The following is a 20852-nucleotide window of genomic DNA, read 5'->3' on the forward strand; positions in this document are numbered from 1 at the left end:
CTCTGTTTTACTCACATTCTACCATATATTTCATGTAGAGCAGTTTCAGATGATGACCTAGCACATATTCATTTTAAGAATACTTTCACAGCAGATTTGACAAAATACAAAGAAGGTACCAATGTGAGATTTCTGAAGATAGCTATAGCACTTGACGCAAGGTTTAAGAATCTGAAGTGCCTTCCAAAGTCTGAGCAGGACAAGGTGTAGAACATGCTTTCAGAAGTCTTAAAAGAGCAACACACTAATGTGGAAACTACAGAACACCAAAAGAGAAAATCAACCTTCTGCTGGTGGCATCTGAGTCAAATGATGAAAATTGACATGCATCAGGCCTCACTGCTTTAGATTTATCAGGAAGAAATCATCATCAGCAAGGACACATGTCCTCTGGAATGGTGGTTCAAGCATGAAGAGACATGGGAATCTTTAGTGCATCTGGCATATAAATATCTTGACACTGGCTACAACAGTGCCATGTGAATGCCTGTTCTCACTTTCAGGTGATATTGTAAACAAGAAGTAGGCAGCATTATCTTCTGCAAATGTAAACAAACATGTTTGAGCAATTGGCTGAACAAGAAGTAGGTCTGAGTGGACTTGTAGGCTGTAAAGTTTTACATTCAAATATAAAACCATGCTTTTTTTTGTACATAGTTCTACATTTGTAAATTCAATTTTCATGATAGAGATTGCACTGCTGTACTTCTATTAGGTGAATTGAAAAATACTTGTTTTACACAGTACAAATATTTAATCAAAAATATAAAGTGAGCACTGTACACTTTGTATTGTGTTATAATTGAAATCAATATATTTGAAAATGTAGAAAACATCCAAAAATATTTAAATGGTATTTTATTAACAGTACAATTAATTTTTTTTAATTGCTTGACCATGTCCTTTACTGGATTTAAGTTCTAAAACTTATTTCAAGCAGTTTTAGAACTTGGAGGTGTTATTGAACTAAATATGGAGTTGGTCAGTACAGTAGCCTCTCTAGTTTCAAATTCAATCTCATGCTGTCTCCATCTTGTCTTCACTACATTGTAGATTTTGCATTGATAATACCTAAATGCATTAGGGGTGGCAGTAGGAAATTGGAGGGCCTGAGAGCTGCAAGGGGGGGGTGGGGGGGAGAGAAGGCTGGGATAGATAGATAGCTACATGTTTTTTTGAAAATGATGCATGAAATAGTTCTGAAACCTGTCACTTAACCATTTAAAAAAAATAGGCTAATTCATGTCTGAGCTTTTGTTTCAGGTTGACTGTATACACTAGTTGAGTTTACATTCTGTTTATGCTTTCAGTATTAGCCCACAGCTATAAGAACTAAAGATTCTTGAATAAAAACAGATTCTGGAACAATTTCACAGCCCCAGGGCCCTGAATACAACCATCCCCACAACAATCAGTACTGTTCCCACTGGCTGACATTTATAACTATCTTAGAGTGCTTTACAAACCGATGTGCATTATAGTGATCATCTCACATTAAATTGACAAAGAGCCCACTCCATGGAGAATCTGACCCTTGCTCTCTGGCCCACATTGTGGAAAATGGACAGGGCCCATTTTCTCTCACCCAAAACTAGTAGTCCTAATGATTAAAGGAGGTAGGATACTGGCCATGCCACAGCTATCCCTTAAAAAGTAAGTCAGACAAGAAACCTTCTTGTAACTCACGTCCTGGTTGCTAAAAAGTTCTGTCATAGCACAGTAAGAGTTTGGTGCTGGTAATTGACTACACTAGTGTTGTTACAGCTGCAGTGCTTCATTAAGTGTCTAGGGTCAGGGCATGTGGGCTTTGTTTTAGAAGGGGAGCTTGGTGTCATGTTAATCTTTCACAAGTCATTACATGAATTCATAAGTAGGCATAGGGATCAATGCTGGAAAACATGGAGCAGTGCTGAGGGTAGAGTTACAAAAACCACTGCAAAAGGACATTTCTCAGAGCACTCAAGTGGATTAGAAAAAGCTTTGTTCAAAATTCAAGAGGATGGTCACAGTTAAGGCTGTGACTGGGACACAGGAGATCTGATTTTCATTCCCATCCCTGCCAATATTTTCCTGTGTGACCTTGGACAAGTTGCTTAATCAATTTCCTCAATGTGTAAAATATGGCTATAGTTTTCTCTCTCCAAATCTTTGATTATGGTGTAAGCTCTTTGCGACAGGGACTCTGAGCACAGTGTGGCCCAGATCTCAGATGGGAACTCAAGATTTTACTGTACAAAAGATAAAATGAAGCCTCCATACTCACCTTTTGAATGTCTCCACAAGAGACTTACAGAACAGAAAAGGTGTTTCCGCAGATTGGTTTTGATCATGTTTGTACAAAAGGTGGTAAAACCCTCTACAAGAGCAGACTTCAATTCCATGTACTCTTTTAAAAAAATCTTTATTATAAAAGATAGGAACAAATGCAACTCATATTTTCTCTTTCACAATGTTAATCATGGCAATTATAAAAACAAGGTAAACATATATAAGGGTAGTTTCATATCCAAGTTAAGTGTTTGCTACTGTGGCCATCGGATGTGGCAAAGTTACTCAGTATCATCAGTGCTATAAAAGATAGTCAGTGAGCATCAGTCCAGTAGATGATGAGAAACAGGTTTTCCTTGAGACACTTGAAAGACAGCATGTTCAGGACCATATCTTCAACTGGTGTAAGTCAACATAGTTCTATTGATTTAATTTGAGCTATGCTATAATCTGGCCCTTGTGTTTTAGCTCCCAAAATGAATGACTGATTTAAGATTAAGTTAAATCAGCCTTTGAAGAAACTGTGAAACTATGCCACATCTTTACTAATTTTCACCCCATAATGAACATTTTAAAAATTAGCTTAAGTAGTATTAAAATGGTCTGAAGTATCAAGATTTCAAGGGAAGGCTTCTTCTTGTTGTTAAGGTTGTGGTCCACTCATGCCATCAGATGTTTTGCAGCTTTCAAAAGCTATAGTTAAAAAACCTCGATTCTTTTACCACTTTGTAATTCAAGGTGGTATCCCATATTGAAAGAATTTCAGTTTAGCCATCAAGTTGCACTGGTAAGTTTAGTATTTTACTATTTGTTAGTGGTTGTTCTAATACAAAGTTGAAGAGCATTACAACAAAGCAAGAGAGGTCAATGCTGTTTGCTGCCTAGGAGTTAGAGGTATACAAGTGGGGGTGATGAGGGAAGAGGAAGGAGGTACAACTGCCTGAATAAGCTAGATCAGGACTTGGGAGGTATGGACTTTATCACCACATACACACGCAAGGGAAAGGACTGCATTTGGAGGCCGGGGAGAAGGAGCTGGAGGAAAGCTTGGATTTGTGGTTTTACTGAGTGATCCAAACTAAGCCACTCTTGTTCACTTCTCCAGCAGTGATTAAAAAGAAAAGGACACTAGCTCTCGGGAATATGAAGGGTGGTCTGGTAACTCCTTTCACACACAGTGTGCTAACTGGAGTGTCAGAGAAGTGTATGTATTATCAACCACCAAGGCTTCAGGTTGATGCTTTACCTACAGTATACTGTTCCCATCCTCAACCCAAAAGGGGAGGGGAGGGAAAAGCACAGATTAAGAGGCAGGGTTAGTGTTTTGAGCAAGCTCAAAAAAAATCTGAATTTAAATACAGAAGTGCTGAATTTGAGGTTATTCTTCTATGAAGAGCTAACAATCAATTCTCAGGAACCAAAGCTATTACAAAGTACAGTAGCCGAAACAAGGAGGTCATTAGCCCTTAGGTGTTCCTAGCTCAAAAAAGCAATTAGGGAAGCTAAAGCAAGGGAGGGGACTCTCTTGTGTTCGATCATCTCTTACAATTTACAACTCCAGCTTTGCCTCACTGCTTCTTGTAGTTCTCAGGGCAACTCTTCAAGCAGAGACCAGACAAGCAGCTTGGTACCGAAAGGACATCATCCCACCCCACAGATAGTTTAAAAGGGAGGGTGAAAAGGAGCCTTCTTATTCTATCTCTGAGGCAGAGTCCAGTTGCTGAACACACAGGAATACAAATATTAATCCAGTGCAATTAAAACACAAGTACAGTTTGTGATGGTTCAGTAATAGACCTATTAAAAACCATTACTGTGTTCAGAGATGTAGGTTTCGTACCAATATTGAAGGTTTAATAGTTGTGAAGACACTGCAGTTAGGATACTTCAATATCTAGTCTGTCTTTAGTATTTCTTCCCTTGTATGTTCAGCATAGGATGCTCATGTCTGGTGAGAATCAAGGTGGTCTCTTGAAAATCCGTTACAAGATACAAGGGAAGAGTTTTGACATTGCACATATTTAAATCACAAGTTACCTTCTCAGGCTTTTGTTTTTAGACTTCACATACCTAAACATTTCCAACAAACACAAGACTCACAAAGAGAAACACCTTAGTCATTGCACTCAAATATACTCCACCCTTAGTGCAAGGTCTCTGCAGGAACCAGAAGTTTTTACAGCAGGACAAATGGGCCACTGAGAAAGAGCACAGGACAGCATTCAGCGTATCAGCTAGATAAAGGTTTGTCTTCAACGTCCGGCATACACTGTAGCTTTGTTAAGCGGGATTAGGTCATAAGAACACCACGTCAGCATTGCTGGACAGATGCTGGTCATCACCACCTCAGTTTAGATGCTTAGAGCCCTTTTGAATAGCTATCAATGTGCACCATTTGGTTAATTACAGAAGCAATGGAGTTCTTTCCCCAGCTGGCTGCTCTTTTCGGAAGAGCTCCTTGATCTGCGACAGTTTGTTATGGATCCTCTCTCTCAGGGGAGGGATGTGGTGGCTAGGATCCAGGATGTTAGTAATCCTGCGCTCCCTTTCTCGCTTCCAGATACGATAAGGGTGTGGTGGGAAGGGTATCTCACGTCTCTCTCGGCGAAGCTGCACCATTATTCCACCAACTGCCAGCATCCCCCATACTGCCAAGATGATTATATCTATAGGGGAATAGGAAGCCATTCATTCAAACAGTATCAGAAGGAAGGGATTTTCCCACTCCAGCGACGTTGCTTTTGTGGGGGGAAGGTCAGGCTCAGATTTAGATGTTGATTTGCATACTGACATGGCTTAGAGCAAACTGTCAGAGGGGAATGGAAAATACAGGGCTGGATACCTACTACAACAGTATGTTTGTAGAGGGAGAGGGGGCTCTTGTCGTTGAAGTACAGGACTGAGTTAAAAACTTACAACTCCAGCTTTGCCTCACTATTTTTTAAATACAACTCTGGGCAACTCACTTAAACTCCGTTTCTACATCTATAAATGGGGGATTTGTCTCAAGCGTGTTGTGGTGATTAAGATTTTTTTTTTTTTTTAAGTGAAGATTAGCATGTGGGGAGAAAGTTTCCAAAACCAGTTCTTAATCATTAAATGGACACCTTCGCCTTGGCACGATCCAGGCATTTGTTACAGGATTCACACTGGGTAAAAGTTAGCCTCTCTTAAAATCGGATTGGAATTTGGGATTTTACAGAAGCCCAGAGCCTTTAGTTGCATCTGGAAGCCATGTACTTCAGCCTATCCTTGCCAAGTAGCCTGGAGCTGCTCTAAAGAAAGTTGCAAAACCCACCTCCTCACCCATTAATTTACATTCAAGAAAAGCCTCAAAAAAATCCCTCAGTAGAAAGGAAGAGAGAACACAGTCATCTTAATGCATGGGAGGTGCTCACATACCACAAGGCAGAAGCCATGGAAGTACCAGATAGCTATGGCTCTGGAACAAGTAGCTCTTCTCAGTAAGAGCTTCAGAGTCATTTTACTTAGTGGTTTGTGAAGAGACAAAACCCAATTACTCACCATTTGTTTGGAAGGGCACATTGGTGTAAGCTTGGCTGAAATCGTCATTCAGAACCCTCCTGAGTAGGTCCAATGTGATGTAAGCGAGGCTTGTGTACAGGTAACAAGCAATAGCTAAGATGACTGAATAAGAGCCTATTATGCCACAGGCCAATATGTTCAGCTACAAAGACAGAAAGGTCAGATCTTTCAGTAGCCAGCTAAAGAACATCCTCTTTTTACCTTTTCCATACCGACAGCACAGGGAGAATTCTTTTTTTAACCTTGTCTTCCCTCCTGCGTTCCCCATTTTTATTTGTTTCAAAACATTTGTTGCAGCTTGTTTCAGTGTACGTCTACACTGTGGCAGGGCAATTGCAGCACATGTAGACATACCCGAGTTTGTTATTAAGTTTGCTAGATCAGAGCTGTAAAGCAACGGCAGCTTGAGCTGTACAAGCCCGACCAGGACCCTAGATGTGTACTCTAGTGCAGTGTTTTTCAAAGTTTGGGTGGGTCGTGGCATGTTAGGCAGTGGGTTGCCCAGGTACCCTAGTGGCTCTGGTCAGCACCTACCTGTTCTGACACCATACTGCGCCCCGGAAGTGGCCAGCAGAGGGTCTGGCTTCTAGGCAGGGGGACCACAGGGCTCCGCGCACTGCTCCGGCCCCGAGCACTGGCGCCGCACTCCCAGCCAATGGGAGCTGGGGGGCAGTGCCCTTGGGCAAGAGCTGCGCAGAGCTGCTTGCATGCCTCTACCTAGGAGTCAGACCTTCTGCTGCCCATTTCTGGGGCACAGCACGGTCTGTGGTGCCAGGACAGGCGGGAAGTCTGCCTCTGCACCCCGGCTGTGCCGCTGACCGGGAGCCACTAGCGGTAAGTCCACGCCCTAACCCCACGTCCTAACCCCTGCCCCAGCCCTGAGCCCACCCCCAAACCCAGAACCCCTTCCTGCACCCCAAACCCCTCATCCTCAGCCCCATCCCAGAGCCTGCACCTCCAGCCCAGAGCCCTAACCCCCTCCCGCACCCCAACTGAAGTGGGTCACGACACCGTTTTAATGGGGTCCCCAGGACTGGCTTACACTTGCTGGGCCTGGGGCCAAATCCAAAGTCCGAGCCCAACTGCCCCGGGCTGAAGCCCGAGGGCTTCGGCCCTGGGTGACGGGGCTCAGGTTGCAAGCCCCCTCTTGGGGCTGAAGTGCTTGGGCTTAGACTTTAGGCCCCTGCCCCCACCCGGTGGTGATTGGGCTTTGACTTTGGCCCTCTACCTGGGGCAGCAGGGCTCAAGCTCAGGCTTTGGTCCTCCTTCGAGGGGTCGTGTAGTACTAAGGGATCATAGTGCAATGAAGTTTGAGAACCTTTGCTCTAGGGGCTAGCCCATGCTGCCATGGCTTCATTGCTATTGTCTGAGCTAGTCGAATCCAAGCTAATTTGGGTATGCCCACATGTGCTGCAGTGACACCTCCGATTGCAGTGTAGACATACCCTTAAAGATTAGTCTCTTCAGGACTGTTTTTTGTGTGTCTGTACTGTACCCAGCACAACAGGGTCCCAATGCAAACAAAATATGCCACAAATTATGTATTTAACACACAAGAGAGGAGCAGGCTCTAAAGGTTTCAGAGAGTCAGGACTCTTTGGAGAGCTGCACAAGGCTCTTTGATTACATCCCTGGGCAAACCTCTTCCTCTACCAAAAATTTTAGAGGAGTATGTTGTTTTCAGGGATACACATATGCTCAACTGTTGTAGAAAGTGAAGCCAGGTAGTGCAAATACTTACAATTCTTGGACAGCCAACAAAGACTATTGGCACCATCAATGCCATGCAGGAAAAGGTCACCCAAAACACAGCATCGTCACGAAAAACCTTGTAGTCTCCTGTGGAGAATCAGCCACAAGTAAGACTTCATGTGTAAATGGAGTTGATTTTGCAAAGTAAAGGACCACAACACTTGATAATATTTTAAGACTAGAGACTCATTCCAATATACAGGGTGTTCTGGGAATACGTTCCCAGAGTACTGTGAGGTGAAATCGTGTAGTTACATATGGGCAGCAGGACAGATCAGCCATTGAATTCCTTCCTTTCCATTTCTGTCCATTGTTATACAAAATCAACATCTTCATCATTTGTGGTCCATCACAACAGTCAGTGACCAGTCTGCTGGGTTTACTATAACTACTGTACCATAAATGTACACAGTAGAACTGATCAAAAAGTGAAAGTTGATGAAAAAAATTGCAAAAAATCATGTTACTATCTGAAATGTCAACAAGAGATTTAGAAAAAATTCTTAAGATTCCAAGTGGTTCTCAAGCACAGTTTTACACACAAATGAGAGACTGTCTTACTCAGTAGATGGGCTTACAATCCAAGGCCCCAATCTCACAAGGTCTGCATGGGCAGATCCCTGTACCAGTTTGGAATGCCACTAGACTTCAACAGAGGTCTGCACACAGACACTGATCCTGCAATAATCTCCAAGTCACGCACTAGTGAACTCTTTCATACAGTTCATTTAACCTAACTGAAAACCTACAGCTTGGAGCTGTCCCTTCTCCCAGTCTGATCTTTGGCTTGAGGGTTTATGCTAGCTGGAGAGAGAGAAAAAAGAGAGCCAATCAATTTTGAGTTCAGTATTGCCATGGCACAGTAAGATGAATGCAGTCTCTGGAGATATAGAGAAGGAAGCAGCTTTGCTGACACCACTGTCCCAGAAGTACTTGAGTTCAATAGCCTAGCTGTACAAACAGCCTTTTAAGTAGTGTCTTTTTTAAGATGCCCTAGGGGGAACAGCAGCTGCACCTGTTAGTGAAGTCAGAATAGACACTGAAGAGCACATTGGTACAGCTAGGAGTAAAACTCCTCCCTCCAGGACATGACTGTGCACAAGGCTTTTTGTTTGTATTTTAATCTCCCAACACTCAAACCAGACAAGGAGCAGCTCTCACAACATCTTCAAGCACAGTCCCTTCCCCAAGTTACAGGCTTGTAGACTCTTCGTTGATACAACCTGAATCAGTTTGGGGGGGGAGGGAGAAGCAAGAATGGATCTACGTGCACAGGGACAGAAATCTAATTTAAATACCAAGCACTCTGGGGGGAGCCCCAACATATTCAAATACAAAGTCATTTGTGGTCTGCCACATCTTAGGGGATTTGTTTTTTTTTTTTAAAAGCTCCTATTATAAAAAGCATTCTGTCCATGTGCAACAGCACTCATTGCTTCAAAAGTGCTGCAGACACACTACATAATCCTCCCAACATTTCGGAAGTACATAATTAGTTAACACCCATTTTAATGCTCCAGTCACTTGCCACAGACCAGTCAGCACGTGGCATCCTCTCCAGAAGCCCAATCTCAAGCTGCACAGGTAGCAAGACACCAGAATCTACTTCAGAAGCCAGCCCCCACCCCAGTAGTTTGGTGTCACTGCAGCAGTAGAGTCTCTGAATGACTATTCAGACAGTAACAGAAAATGCTACAAAGCATACCTAGTGGAGTGAAGAAGATCACTGATGAGAAGAAGAATCCCAGCACAAGTCCAACAATCAACATACAGAGAAGGACAAAGCCAAGTCTCCACCAATAAGCAACCAAGAGAAGCCCTCCAACGAGTCCAGCTACTGCTGTCAGAATCAGACAAACTGTAAAAGAGAATGGGGGGACAGGGTGTGGTAAGAAAGCGTGTCCAAGATGTCAAATTCCTGTAAAAACCAGTTTTGGTAAGGTCCTAAAAGATCGCAGTTGTTGAGCTGGTATGCAATGCTACTTCAATTACATAAGTTTATTAAGTCTACCCTTATCTGATGAAACCCAAATGTTAATGAAGCCATTAAAATTGGCTATAGCCATGTGTACCTGTTGAAATGCCTCCTGACACTGATCAGAATACCAGAGAGTCAGTATGAGACAACAGAAGTATTTCTGGATTTTGTACGGTCATTGCAATAAGAGTGCCAAGCTCGTGCCTTAAACGCAAGGCCATCCCTTCTTACTGCAATGACAGTGGAGGAAGAAGCACAATACAACTTCACTGCTTTTTAAAATAATGGCCTTCCTCTAGTATCCAAATCCAACCAGTTTAACCTCTGCCATCCTACAGCTCACCCTAAATCAAAAGTAGTAGATCATGAGCCAGCAGTTACTCTAGGCTTTTGGATACTATTGGGACAATCTGGATTATGGCTCAGGAAAGTGATCCAGCTTTTTAATTTTAAGGATGGCACAGTCACATGTTAATTCATCGTAACAGAATCTTGTTGGCCTTGTTTGTGTCCGGACAACTTTTATTTTTATCAAAGAGCCATGATCCAGTCCCAACGGATTTCAATGGGATATTGTCATTGACCCCAATCTTACACACACACGTACCTTTGTCCTTACTTACCATCATAGCTAAGGGAGGTTATTCTAGCAAATAATACAAAGAAAATGAATCCCATGACGATGAAGCCCATGTAGAACAAATCTAAAAAAAAATAAAGAGAAAAAATAGTTTGATATGCTCTCTGACAATTTTCCATTCTAAGCCTACTTTTATATACAGTGTGACAAAGTTCCTCCTTTATCTTGGTGGGTCCTGCGCTTATTGGCGGATTTTCCTGCCTCAGAGATTCACCATGTGGGTTGGGGAACAGTCCAGAGACCTTCCCCTCTGGAAGAACCCACAGTCCAGGTCAATTGGGAGGTTTGGGGGGAACCAGAGCCGCCCTCTACTCCGGGTTCCAGCCCAGGGCCCTGTGGACTGCAGCTGTCTATAGTGCCTCCTGTAACAGCTGCATGACAGCTACAACTCCCTGGGCTACTTCCCCATGGCCTCCTCCAAACACCTTCCTTATTCTCACCACAGGACCTTCCTCCTGGTGTCTGATAACGCTTGTGCTCCTCAGTCCTCCAGCAGCACACCCTCTCACTCTCAGCTCCTTGCGCCTCTTGCTCCCCAGCTCCTCACACTCGCCCCACAAACTGAAGTGAGCTCCTTTTAAAACCCAGGTGCCCTGATTAGCCTGCCTTAATTGATTCTAGCAGCTTCTTCTTAACTGGCTCCAGGTGTCCTAATTAGCCTACCTGCCTTAACTGGTTCTAGCAGGTTCCTGATTACTCTAGTGCAGCCCCTGCTCTGGTCACTCAGGGAACAGAAAACTACTCATCCAGTGACCCGTATATTTGCCCTCTACCAGACTCCTGTACCCCACTGGTCTGGGTGTGGCACAATAGTTAAAAAGACATCTACTCTCCAGTAAATGAGAGTTTCTTTATAAAAATGTAGTTTGCATAGAGTAAATAACCAAACAGCACAAGCCCACCCAAATGTCTGGCCTGGTAAATAAAGTTAACTCACTTCAAAACTCGGCCAGTCTACAATAAGACTGCCCTGCCCCCTCCAGTTAGCTAGTTTTAGCTTCCTGTTCTGTGATATCTATAACCAGTTTCTCACCAACTGCAGATACAAGTTTTCAGTCCATTATAAAATTGTGGGATCAAGAACAGGGGGTCCCCTCCCATAACACTTACAGCAAACCTCATTAAACAGGAGATACATGTGGGATCAAGAGTGAGGATTATGCAGATTATGCTTTTTCAATCTACAGCCAGGAAGCCCTATTACATTCAAAACAAAGACAGCCACACCTCAGCTCCCACAATATGCAGTACCTGTTTTCCAGAACCTGTGACCAAAGAAGCAAATAAAGAGACCAAGAACAGCAAAAGTGGTGAAGAATATTTTGGTGGAGAGTCTTCCTATAAGGAAACAAAAAATAAAGTTGGGCGTGCATATACACACACACGGATGTGAACAAGGTAACGCGCCATGGCCACATATGTTTTCACTGTGGACACTATGGGTATTGACAGCTCCTACGCATGAGTACTGCATGAGCTGAAGGAGCATCTCCTTTAACAGAACAGGGTTTGGAACTACTGGACAGTTCCAATTCCATCCCACAGAGGGTAGTAGTTCCTTCCCATTCTAATATCAATGCAGGAGTGGGGCTCCAAAGAGTAGAGCCTGAAGTAGAGCCAGATTTTCCTGTTCCCACACATCAGGCAGGCGTAACATGCTATAAGCATTGGAATGACAGCTTGGCTTCCCTCCCTCACAATAATCCCCCATGCCTCCCATTCACTTTGTACAGGTGTAAGCAACTTCGTGAGCTGCAAGGAAGCAGCGAATCAGGCACTACACTTTCCTGCTGTCGACACTCACTTGTGCAGTTATTGTCAGAAAGGCAGTTATGTAAAAAATAATGTCACCTTCTTACTCAAGAGATTAATTCACTGCATGCAGAGTCATATTTCAACAGCTTGGTGACAGATACACTTCATACTTCTTTTATTCCCTTTTGCACTACCATGTTAACACAACTATTGGAGAGAGCTGGGTCCTATTCTAATCCGTATGCCATATTCATTAGCCAATGAATTTCATTTGCTGCATCCTTCTTACTGGTGGTGCACGAGATTGAGAATACAGCTTGGGTAGGCAGTTAAAGTGTAAATGCTATACCTGCACTTACATACTTGACAAGCTAGATCTGGGGTCACTGAAAGAAGCTAGGGAAACTCCCTATCATAGAATCAGTTCTCATGCTAGTAACACACTAAAATGCCATAAAGTTGGCAGTTTCTTGCTCTGCATTAGATATTCTCCAAAGCTGCTGACAAATGCAGAAGTCCAAACCCAGGTTTGAGCACGTTAAATAGAACAACTCACACTGAAAGTACAAGTGCATACTAAACACAAAAAAAACCATACAGGTCTACTGGACTTACTGAGAGAGAAACAATTATCCACGAGGGCAGTGAGGCTACAGGCATAGGTATGAACAGGTACATATGCAGCAGAGGTATTCCAAAGTGGATCCCACACAATGACATTATAGATCACTCCTTGTCCAGGGAGTGAGGAGAAGTGGACATTGGTCTTTTCGTCAGTTGTTAAGGAAACCAGCTGAAAAAACAAAAAATTTGTCACTGTTGATAAATACCCGTCATCTTACAAAGGGCTCTGCCCCTTTCCTCCTTTGCATCACGCCTGGGGCGCATGCCATCCAACCAGGATGCCTTGGTAAGCCTATCTAAGAAAGTTCCAAGGTTAATCATGTTGGGTATGGACTCTGGGACAGTGTTTAAAGATCTTGAGGCAGAGTTAAGTAAATGTGGGATGTAATCCAAGAGTCATCTGTGTGCCAAAGCATCATTGACTTCAGTGGGAATTCTGCCTATTAAGAGCCAGTTCACACAAGCCGTCGCTCAGTATTGCCAATCCAACCCAAAATTCATGGATCAGACTCTACATCTACCCCTCAGGCCAAAAATATCCCCCCTCCCACGAGATTTTTAACACCAAATCATGAATTGCATTTTTTTGGCCTGCATTTGATCCCCCTTCTGCAATTTTAGTAGGAAGCGACCCGCTCCCAATTTGGGAGAGAGCTAAGGGTCAAAAATTCAGCCTTGAATAAATATGAAAGTGCAGGCACACTGTTCACAGGGAGCTCTACTTCCCAGTCTTGTCCCCTGCAACGTGGAGAGCTGCCATTCTATCCCGCTCAAATCCTCTCCCTAGCTAGACAGGAGAAGTAGTGTGCTAGTCACGTTCTCCCTCTGTGCTCCCCAGTCTCCTGCAAGCCCCCTACATTCACTTGCTCCCACCCTACATTTCCTCCTCAGCCGAGGGATAGAGTGGCCATGTTGCTGGAGCCAGCCTGTGGCCTCAGCACCATTGCTAAAAAGGAGACATGGTGGCCATATTGGCTAAGGCTAAACTTCAAGACTGAAGGCAGAAATCAGATTTTTGATCATTCTTGACTCACGATAAAAGTTAAATAAATAAATAAAGTCACAAGGCAAATATAATCAAACTCCACAGGAAGTTAGAACCCAATTTCCAGGTAGCTCCCTACACCAAAGCTCTCTAACACAGCATCAGTTTAGAAGTTTTCCCATTATCAGAATGGGCCAGCTAGCTGATCATAACCCTGAAAGCAAGGCATATATACCGCAATTTCTGACAGTTAATAGCTCTACAAGATACCCATTTCATAGATATCACACTCCACAAGTAGAGGTCAATAGTTGCAGTGTTATGACATGGAACAGAACCCAGAGGGAACATAGCATCCTGGTGTTACAACACCGCAACTGTTTCACTCCTCCCGCCCCCCACATTCCTTTGTTGGCAATCCAAAAGGCCAAACTTACTCTAATGCCATTAGCTCGGACACTTTGCACGTCAGACATCTTTCGCAGGTGGTTCAGGAGTGCAGTTTCCGAGAGATCATTCTCTGGTAAGAAATACTGATAGATGTCATAGCGCAGTCGCCATCTAGAGTTCTGGCCTGTCCCTGAATCACACGAGGGAGGGTTGGCACCTCTGGAATTAGACAAACCAAAGTTTATACTAGCCACATGCCCAGACCAAGAATCCTGATCTTAGATTTGTATCGATAATTGGCAGAAGCAGAACTCCAGATCTGAACACTGATATTTCAACATCCAGATCCAAGTCTGGGCTTCAGGATTTGGCTCTTTCTAAAGAAATTCAGACTCAGAGTTTAGATTTCAATCGGTCTTCAAGCTATACATGCAGGTTGTAAAATCTTCTGGGAAAGAGATAATGTTTTACTTTGCATTTCTACAGCACATACAACAGACCTTGCCATTACAGCTAATGCTTAATATAAGCCATTGCAAGGAACAGGGCCGGCTCTGGCTTTTTTGCCGCCCAAGGCAAAAAAGCGTCCCGCCGCCGCCCCCTCCCCCCCCAGCGCGGCAGGGGAGGGCGCCGAGCCCAGCCGCGGGCCGCTCTCCCCGACCGGCCGGAGCACTGGGGGGACGGCGGCGAGCCTGCCACGGCTCCGCTGGTGGCCGGAGCCCCGGAGGGGAGGGCAACGAGCCCGGCCGGGGCTCCGCTCTCCCCGGCGGCCAGAGCGCCGGGGGGAGGGCGGCGAGCCCGCCACGGCTCCGCTTTCCCCAGCGGCCAGAGCCAGAGTACCGCGCCGCCCCCCTCCAGGTGCCACCCCAAGCACAAGCTGGTGGGCTGGTGCCTGGAGCCGGCCCTGGCAAGGAAATATAACACAGATTTTCCAAGTTGTCATTTAAATTGTCGCAAAAGCCAGACAGACATTAGGAAAGAATTCACATTTTTTCCCCTCAAGTAGGTTAAAATGCAGAAGAAACAGATCTACCTTAGAATCCATCCAACAACATAGAGCTTTAGGGCTTGTCTACACTGACACTTTACAGCGCTGCAACTTTCTCGCTCAGGGGTGTGAAAAAACACACCCCTGAGTGCTGCAAGTTTCAGTGCTGTAAAGCGCCAGTATAGACAGTGCACCAGCGCTGGTAGCTGCGTTCCCAGCGCTGGTAGCTACTTTTAACGTTGCCACTGAAGACTTGCCCTTAGAAAAGCCCTTCCTTAGGGAGAGTTTCTGCTTTGACAAAAGCACAAATTCCATCTGGCCTTATATCCTTCCCCACCCTCTGCCAACAGCCATCTATCATGATGCATTACACTATGCAGAAGATTAGGACTGCAGCTGATAAGCAGTAAGATTAGATAAGACTTCCAGACAAGGATCCTGCTATCATGGTAATAGAACAGGGGTGGGCAAACTTCTTGGCCTGAGGGCCACATCGGGGAATAGAAATTGTATGGCGGGCCATGAATGCTCACAAAATTGAGGCTGGGGTGCAGGAGGAGGTGAGGGCTCTGGGGTGCATGCTCTGGAGTGGTGATGAGGAGTTCGGGGTATAGGAGGGTGCTCTGGACTGGCACCAAGGGGTTCGGAGGGTGGGAGAGGGATCAGGGCTGGGGTAGAAGTGTGGAAAGGGGTGCAGATTCCAGCTGGGAATGTGGGCTCTGGGGTGGGGCTGGGGATGAGAGGTTTGGGGTGCAGGAGGGTGGTCCAAGCTGGGATCGAGGGGTTCGGTGGGCAGAAAAGGAATCAGGGCTGGGGTAGGGGGTTGTGACACGGGGAGAGGCTCAGGGGTGCAGGCTCCATGCAGAGCTTACTTCAAGCAGCTCCCAGAAGCAGTGGCATGTCCCTGCTCTGGCTCCTATGCAGAGGCGCAGCCAGGAAGCTCTGCACGCTGCCCCATCTGCAGGCACAGCTCCCATTGGAGCACGTAGGAGCCAGAGCGGGGCCATGCCACAGCTTCCGGGAGCTGTGCAGTGCTGCCCCCGGCCCTGCATCCCAGCTGGAGTGCCGGAGCAGGGCCGAGCTGCGTGGTGCAGCCCCTGAGCCAGCGCCCTGGCTGGAGCGCAGCAAGCCCCAAACCCCACTCCCCAGCGGGAGCTCGCGGCCTGGCTTAAAACGGCTCGCAGGCCAGATCCGGCCTGTGGGCCATAGTTGCCCACCCCTGTAATAGAATGAAGGGGGGAAAAAACAAACAAACAAACAAACAAACAAACAAAAAAAAAAACAGTAGTACGGAATGGTTTCTAGAACAGAACAGAAGTTTTCTGATGAAGAATCATTAGTCCCAATAACTGTGTATTCTTCACCAGGGTAAACATCAGAAATGTTAGGTAGTATAGTTTCTCTCACAATCTATGGATAGTCTCCTCACCCCATTTCCTCTCTCCCTCACAAAATAAACCTATTTTGAGGATCAGCTATGCATCTCCCCTCATTTGCTGTCTAGTTCTTGTGCTATATGCAAAATTCTCTCTTGCTAAGAGAGAGAAACAACCTTTCCAGCAGTATAATATTGTTTATTAAGCATTTCCAGCTCTGCACAAATGCAATACAAGGAAGGCTATTTGTTAAGTTACACACACCTGGCATATCCCAAGTTTGCAGGGGCAAACTTGATGCGTGTGTCAATTAAGTTATACTCTAAATAAATATTGGGATCAACTTCCAAGTTAAATTCCAGATTGCAGCCTCCAGGGATAGGATCTAAAAACATAAACAAAGTAAGACAGTTAGATGTAGTAAATCTTCCTCTCTCATGCAGCATTCTCAGCAGTGCAATGGAATGAAGCTATAGTTCGCTTTTGTTGTATTTATTATTAGGGCCTCATTTGGTATGTACTAGGGTTACCATACGTCTGGATTTTCCCGGACATGTCCGGCTTTTTGGGCCTCAAATCCCCGTCCGGAAGGAAATCCCAAAAAGCCGGACATGTCCGGGAAAATAGGGAGGGAGGGGCCGGCGGTGCTCGGCCGGGGCCGCTGGGGCAGGCGGTGCGGGGCCAAGCGCCCCAGGGCCCGAGCCGAGCCGGGCGCGAGACGCCAGGGCCAGAGCCTCTTGGCCTGGACCGGCCAGCCGCCAGAGGGAGCCACTCAGCCGGGGGGGGGGGGGGGGGGGCGGACTGGGCCCCGCCGTGCCCCGCCCCAGCCCCAGCTTACCTGCTGCCTCCCTGTTCAGGCTTCCCGCGAACATCTGATTTGCAGGAAGCAGGGGAGGGGGAGGAGCAGGGGGCGGAAGACTTTGGGGAAGGGGCGGAGTTGGGGCAGGGTCAGGGCCCCGTGGAGTGTCCTCTTTTTAAATTAAAATATGGTAACCCTAGTATGTACCAACAGGCATAGTCCATTCTCCAAAGATCTTGAAATCTAGAGTCCTAATCCTACAGGTACATGCAAGTAAGTCACATGGACTCACCTTAACTGATTACTCTCGTTACAGTTGGTATGGCAACACCCGTTTTTTCACATCGTGTGTGTGTGTGTGTGTGTGTGTGTGTGTGTCTTCCTACTGTATTTTCCACTGCATGCATCCAATGAAGTGAGTTTTAGCCCACGAAAGCTTAAGCTCAAATAAATTTGTTAGTTTTTAAGGTGCCACAAGTACTCCTCGTTCTTTTTGGACTTCAGTGAAACTGACTAGTCTTAAACATGGGAATAAATGTTTGCAGGACTGGGGCTCTAGACTAGCAAAGCCTGTACAGCTAGCTCCAAGATAGCAATTGCTTTAATGTTAGATCTCAGTACAATCAATCAGTTGATTAAATGCCGAATCCAGATTTGGCATCCATTCCCCAGTAAGTGTCAGGACTTCTGGTGCGTTTAGTGCAAGCTCTATATATTACTGGGCAACAAATATGGCCCTCCAGAGAAAAGATCTGTAGTTTAACTCTGTTATCCCAGAACAGAATGAGAGGGAAAGAAAATTTACCTCTCTCAGAATAAGCAAAAGAAACGGCTGTGCTCAACACTTGGCTGGCATCCGGAGACTGCAGGTACCATGTACACACACTCTGCTGAGGCCGAAGGATGGAAACTAACCCTTTGTCCACTCCAGTTCCTGAGCTATTTGCAGAGGAATTCTGAAAACAAACAGATAAAACCCAAGCACACTTCAGCAAAGCAGTAGGTTTTTGCAGTGACAGACACACAGAGAGCTTGTTCCTGAAGGCACACATTACCTGGGGCATGCATCCCATTGCCAGCTATTAGATCACTGCATACTCCAGACAAGTCAGCCAGCCACAGGCTTTTTTATTTTATTTTATCTTTATTCCTTTAAGAGGCAATATCATTTAGTTTGGGCTCAAAATATGACACTGGGAGTGATTAGTCTGAGGCAATGTTCTCAGTTTTCTAAGTCCCTATGTTGCATTTGTGATGGTTTTACATTCATCATTCTGTTGGCTTTTTTTTTTTTAATTATTATTATTTGCTTTATTTAGGATCTACACAAAAAGCAATGCTTTATGCAGTTACCTTTGCAGCAATAGTTTAGTACTACTGAATATTCCAGAAAAGCGAGTGGGTTAAAGCGTTGGGAGAAGAAACTTGCACAGCCACCACCTCCACCAATCACAAGTTCCCAATTTTGTCCCAAATACCCTGTGAGTGAGTCCTTGCTGAAATGCCCATGAAAGTTTTGCTTAGAAGAATGGGGTCAGTCACAGGAAAGCTACCTAATGGTACAGAGATTATACTGAAGAAGGTACATTTTGTCTCACAAACTAATTACATCCTCGTTGCAACAGAATTAGATTACACTGTCCATTGCTACTGTTGCTGAACTGAGCCTAGAGTTCAGCAGCAAGAATGTTTATGCTTCATTAGAAGGTGGTGGTGGGGGGGGGGAAATCATGTTTGTGAAAGAAAAATGGAGAATGAATGAGAGCTTTTAAGAGCATTTCTCCCCCTCATCCCACACACTAGAGTTAAACAAAAATAAATCCAGAAGCGGCAATTAGGGGAACAAAACAAAAAAGCCATACACAAAATTTTAAGAAGGGCCCTATAACATCCACACCTATAAATATGAATTGCAACAGCCAAAGGTTTGTACCCTAGTGGAGACCACTCAGTGGGGAACTGGTATATTGATGTCAGTCCTAGGTCAAATATGAGATGTTACAGCATGTTTCAAAGGTCATGTGACAGAACCACAATTAAAGCTTCAGAGCAGTTTGCAGCCAACTGCTCATTCATTCAGAATCCCAATATACAAAATGGCTCCATGTTTTTTTGTGAGACATAAGCTACAAGAAAGTTGAGTAGACATGAGAAAGATTCTTAGAACTAAAGTCTGGGAGCTAGACTAAAACATTAAGAACATATGCATGGTTCATGCAGTTTCATTCCCCCCTGCCCCTCCAACATAAATTTATCCTTACCACAGAGTGTTTTTCTAATCTTCCTCTTCTAAAGGTGAGTACCATTAGTTAATGTGAACACACTGGAGGAATTTGGATTCCAACTTCATACATACCTTATCAAAAGAGATGGTTACATTTTTTTGGTGGGAATGTACTTGAAAAATAATGACAGTCACGTTGCTTGCAATATTCCTTATTACAGCTTCCACTGGGATGGTCTTATTAAGTAGCACATTTCTGAACTTGTCCAAAGAGAGTTCAAGAAGACCTGTATTAAATAAATATCCAACAATCAAAAAAGTTATGTTGGTATCTTTGAAAGGGAGGGGAGGAAGGAGATAGATGTAATGAGTTTAAAGATTTATGGGGTCCAAAATTAATTATCTGGAGACAAAGCAGAATTTGGTACAAAAAAAAATAAAAAAAAATGAAATTCACATCAGAACACCACAGACCATAAAAAGATCTGCTTCTCCAGAAGAAAGCCATAACGAGCGTTTAAGCCTGGGACCCACAAGTGTACATCAGAGGGGCTGTCCTCACTAAAATCTTATGTTGTGCAGAACTGAGTTAGCCGACAATGCTGCCCATGCCTGAACTGACTGCAAACAAGGCAAACGGCATTCGGTATGGAATAAATATGATCAGTTGAGTTAGCTGACATGATGCTGAATGCCACTTTCCCTTGTCTACTGGCATAACTGACTGGTCAGTGCACTATCCTCACAATATATGTCTTTAGACATATCAGGAGGAATCCAGAGCCTGCTGAACTCAATGGCAAAAACTTCCAGAATTCACCCAAAATTTTCTAGTGAAGACACGCCCAGCCACTTTAGAGAAGTTTAACATTTTTCCTTGGTGCACGTTGATCTTTGAATTCTGCATTGATGGCACAATAAGTCTCTAAGTGAGGAGATCTGATAAAAGTTAATTCATTCAAAGAGAAGTTTGGGGGCTGAAGCCAGGGCAGTTTCCCTTAAATAATGCAGTCTTGCTGGAGTATGATCTTAAACACCTTCTGCATTAGTTTAAGAGCCACGCTGTGTGACCCAGCATACAGATAATGAGAATTAACATGTTAACTAGTTATTCAGGTTCTGCAAGAAAGCCTAATTAGTGCCAGTAGCTGAGAGGAAAAACAAAAACAAAAACAAAATCTACATAAAAGACCTCAAAATCCATTTGTCACGTAGTTAAAGAAGCTCATTTTTTGTAATCAGGGGTCTTCTGTTTTTGTTTTTAGATTCTTTCAGATATATGGTTAGGTCTCTATCAGCCCCAGTCTACACTACAAGCTTATGCCAGTATAACTACATTGCTCAGGGGTGTGGATTTTCTATACCCCGAGTGACGTAGTTACACCGACCTAACCCCTGGTGTAGACAGCTCTATGTCGATGGGAGGGCTTCTCCCGCTGACACAGCTACCGCCTCTTGAGGAGGTAGAGTACTTACACCAAGAAATTCTCCCAGCAGCGTAGGGAGCGTCTTCACTAAGCACTACAG

General features: G+C 44.6%; 1 protein-coding gene across 1 annotated transcript in view; it reads right to left on the bottom strand.

Annotated features, from left to right (window-relative positions):
- Positions 1 to 2384: 2384 nt before the first annotated feature.
- TM7SF3 (transmembrane 7 superfamily member 3) overlaps positions 2385 to 20852 on the bottom strand; it is a 33464-nt gene continuing 14996 nt past the window's right edge. Inside the window, exons 2-12 of the mRNA XM_034783039.1 lie at positions 19458 to 19612; positions 17907 to 18057; positions 16567 to 16687; positions 13986 to 14157; positions 12555 to 12732; positions 11436 to 11522; positions 10168 to 10248; positions 9272 to 9424; positions 7556 to 7653; positions 5794 to 5956; positions 2385 to 4934 (exon numbers count right to left, since the gene is read on the bottom strand). Coding sequence (XP_034638930.1) covers positions 4672 to 4934; positions 5794 to 5956; positions 7556 to 7653; positions 9272 to 9424; positions 10168 to 10248; positions 11436 to 11522; positions 12555 to 12732; positions 13986 to 14157; positions 16567 to 16687; positions 17907 to 18057; positions 19458 to 19612 — 1622 coding nt within the window. The 3' untranslated portion in view covers positions 2385 to 4671. The remainder of the gene's footprint in view (positions 4935 to 5793; positions 5957 to 7555; positions 7654 to 9271; positions 9425 to 10167; positions 10249 to 11435; positions 11523 to 12554; positions 12733 to 13985; positions 14158 to 16566; positions 16688 to 17906; positions 18058 to 19457; positions 19613 to 20852) is intronic.

This window comes from Trachemys scripta, chromosome 1 (genome assembly GCF_013100865.1).
Source record: "Trachemys scripta elegans isolate TJP31775 chromosome 1, CAS_Tse_1.0, whole genome shotgun sequence".
Classification (NCBI taxonomy): Eukaryota; Metazoa; Chordata; order Testudines; family Emydidae; genus Trachemys; species Trachemys scripta.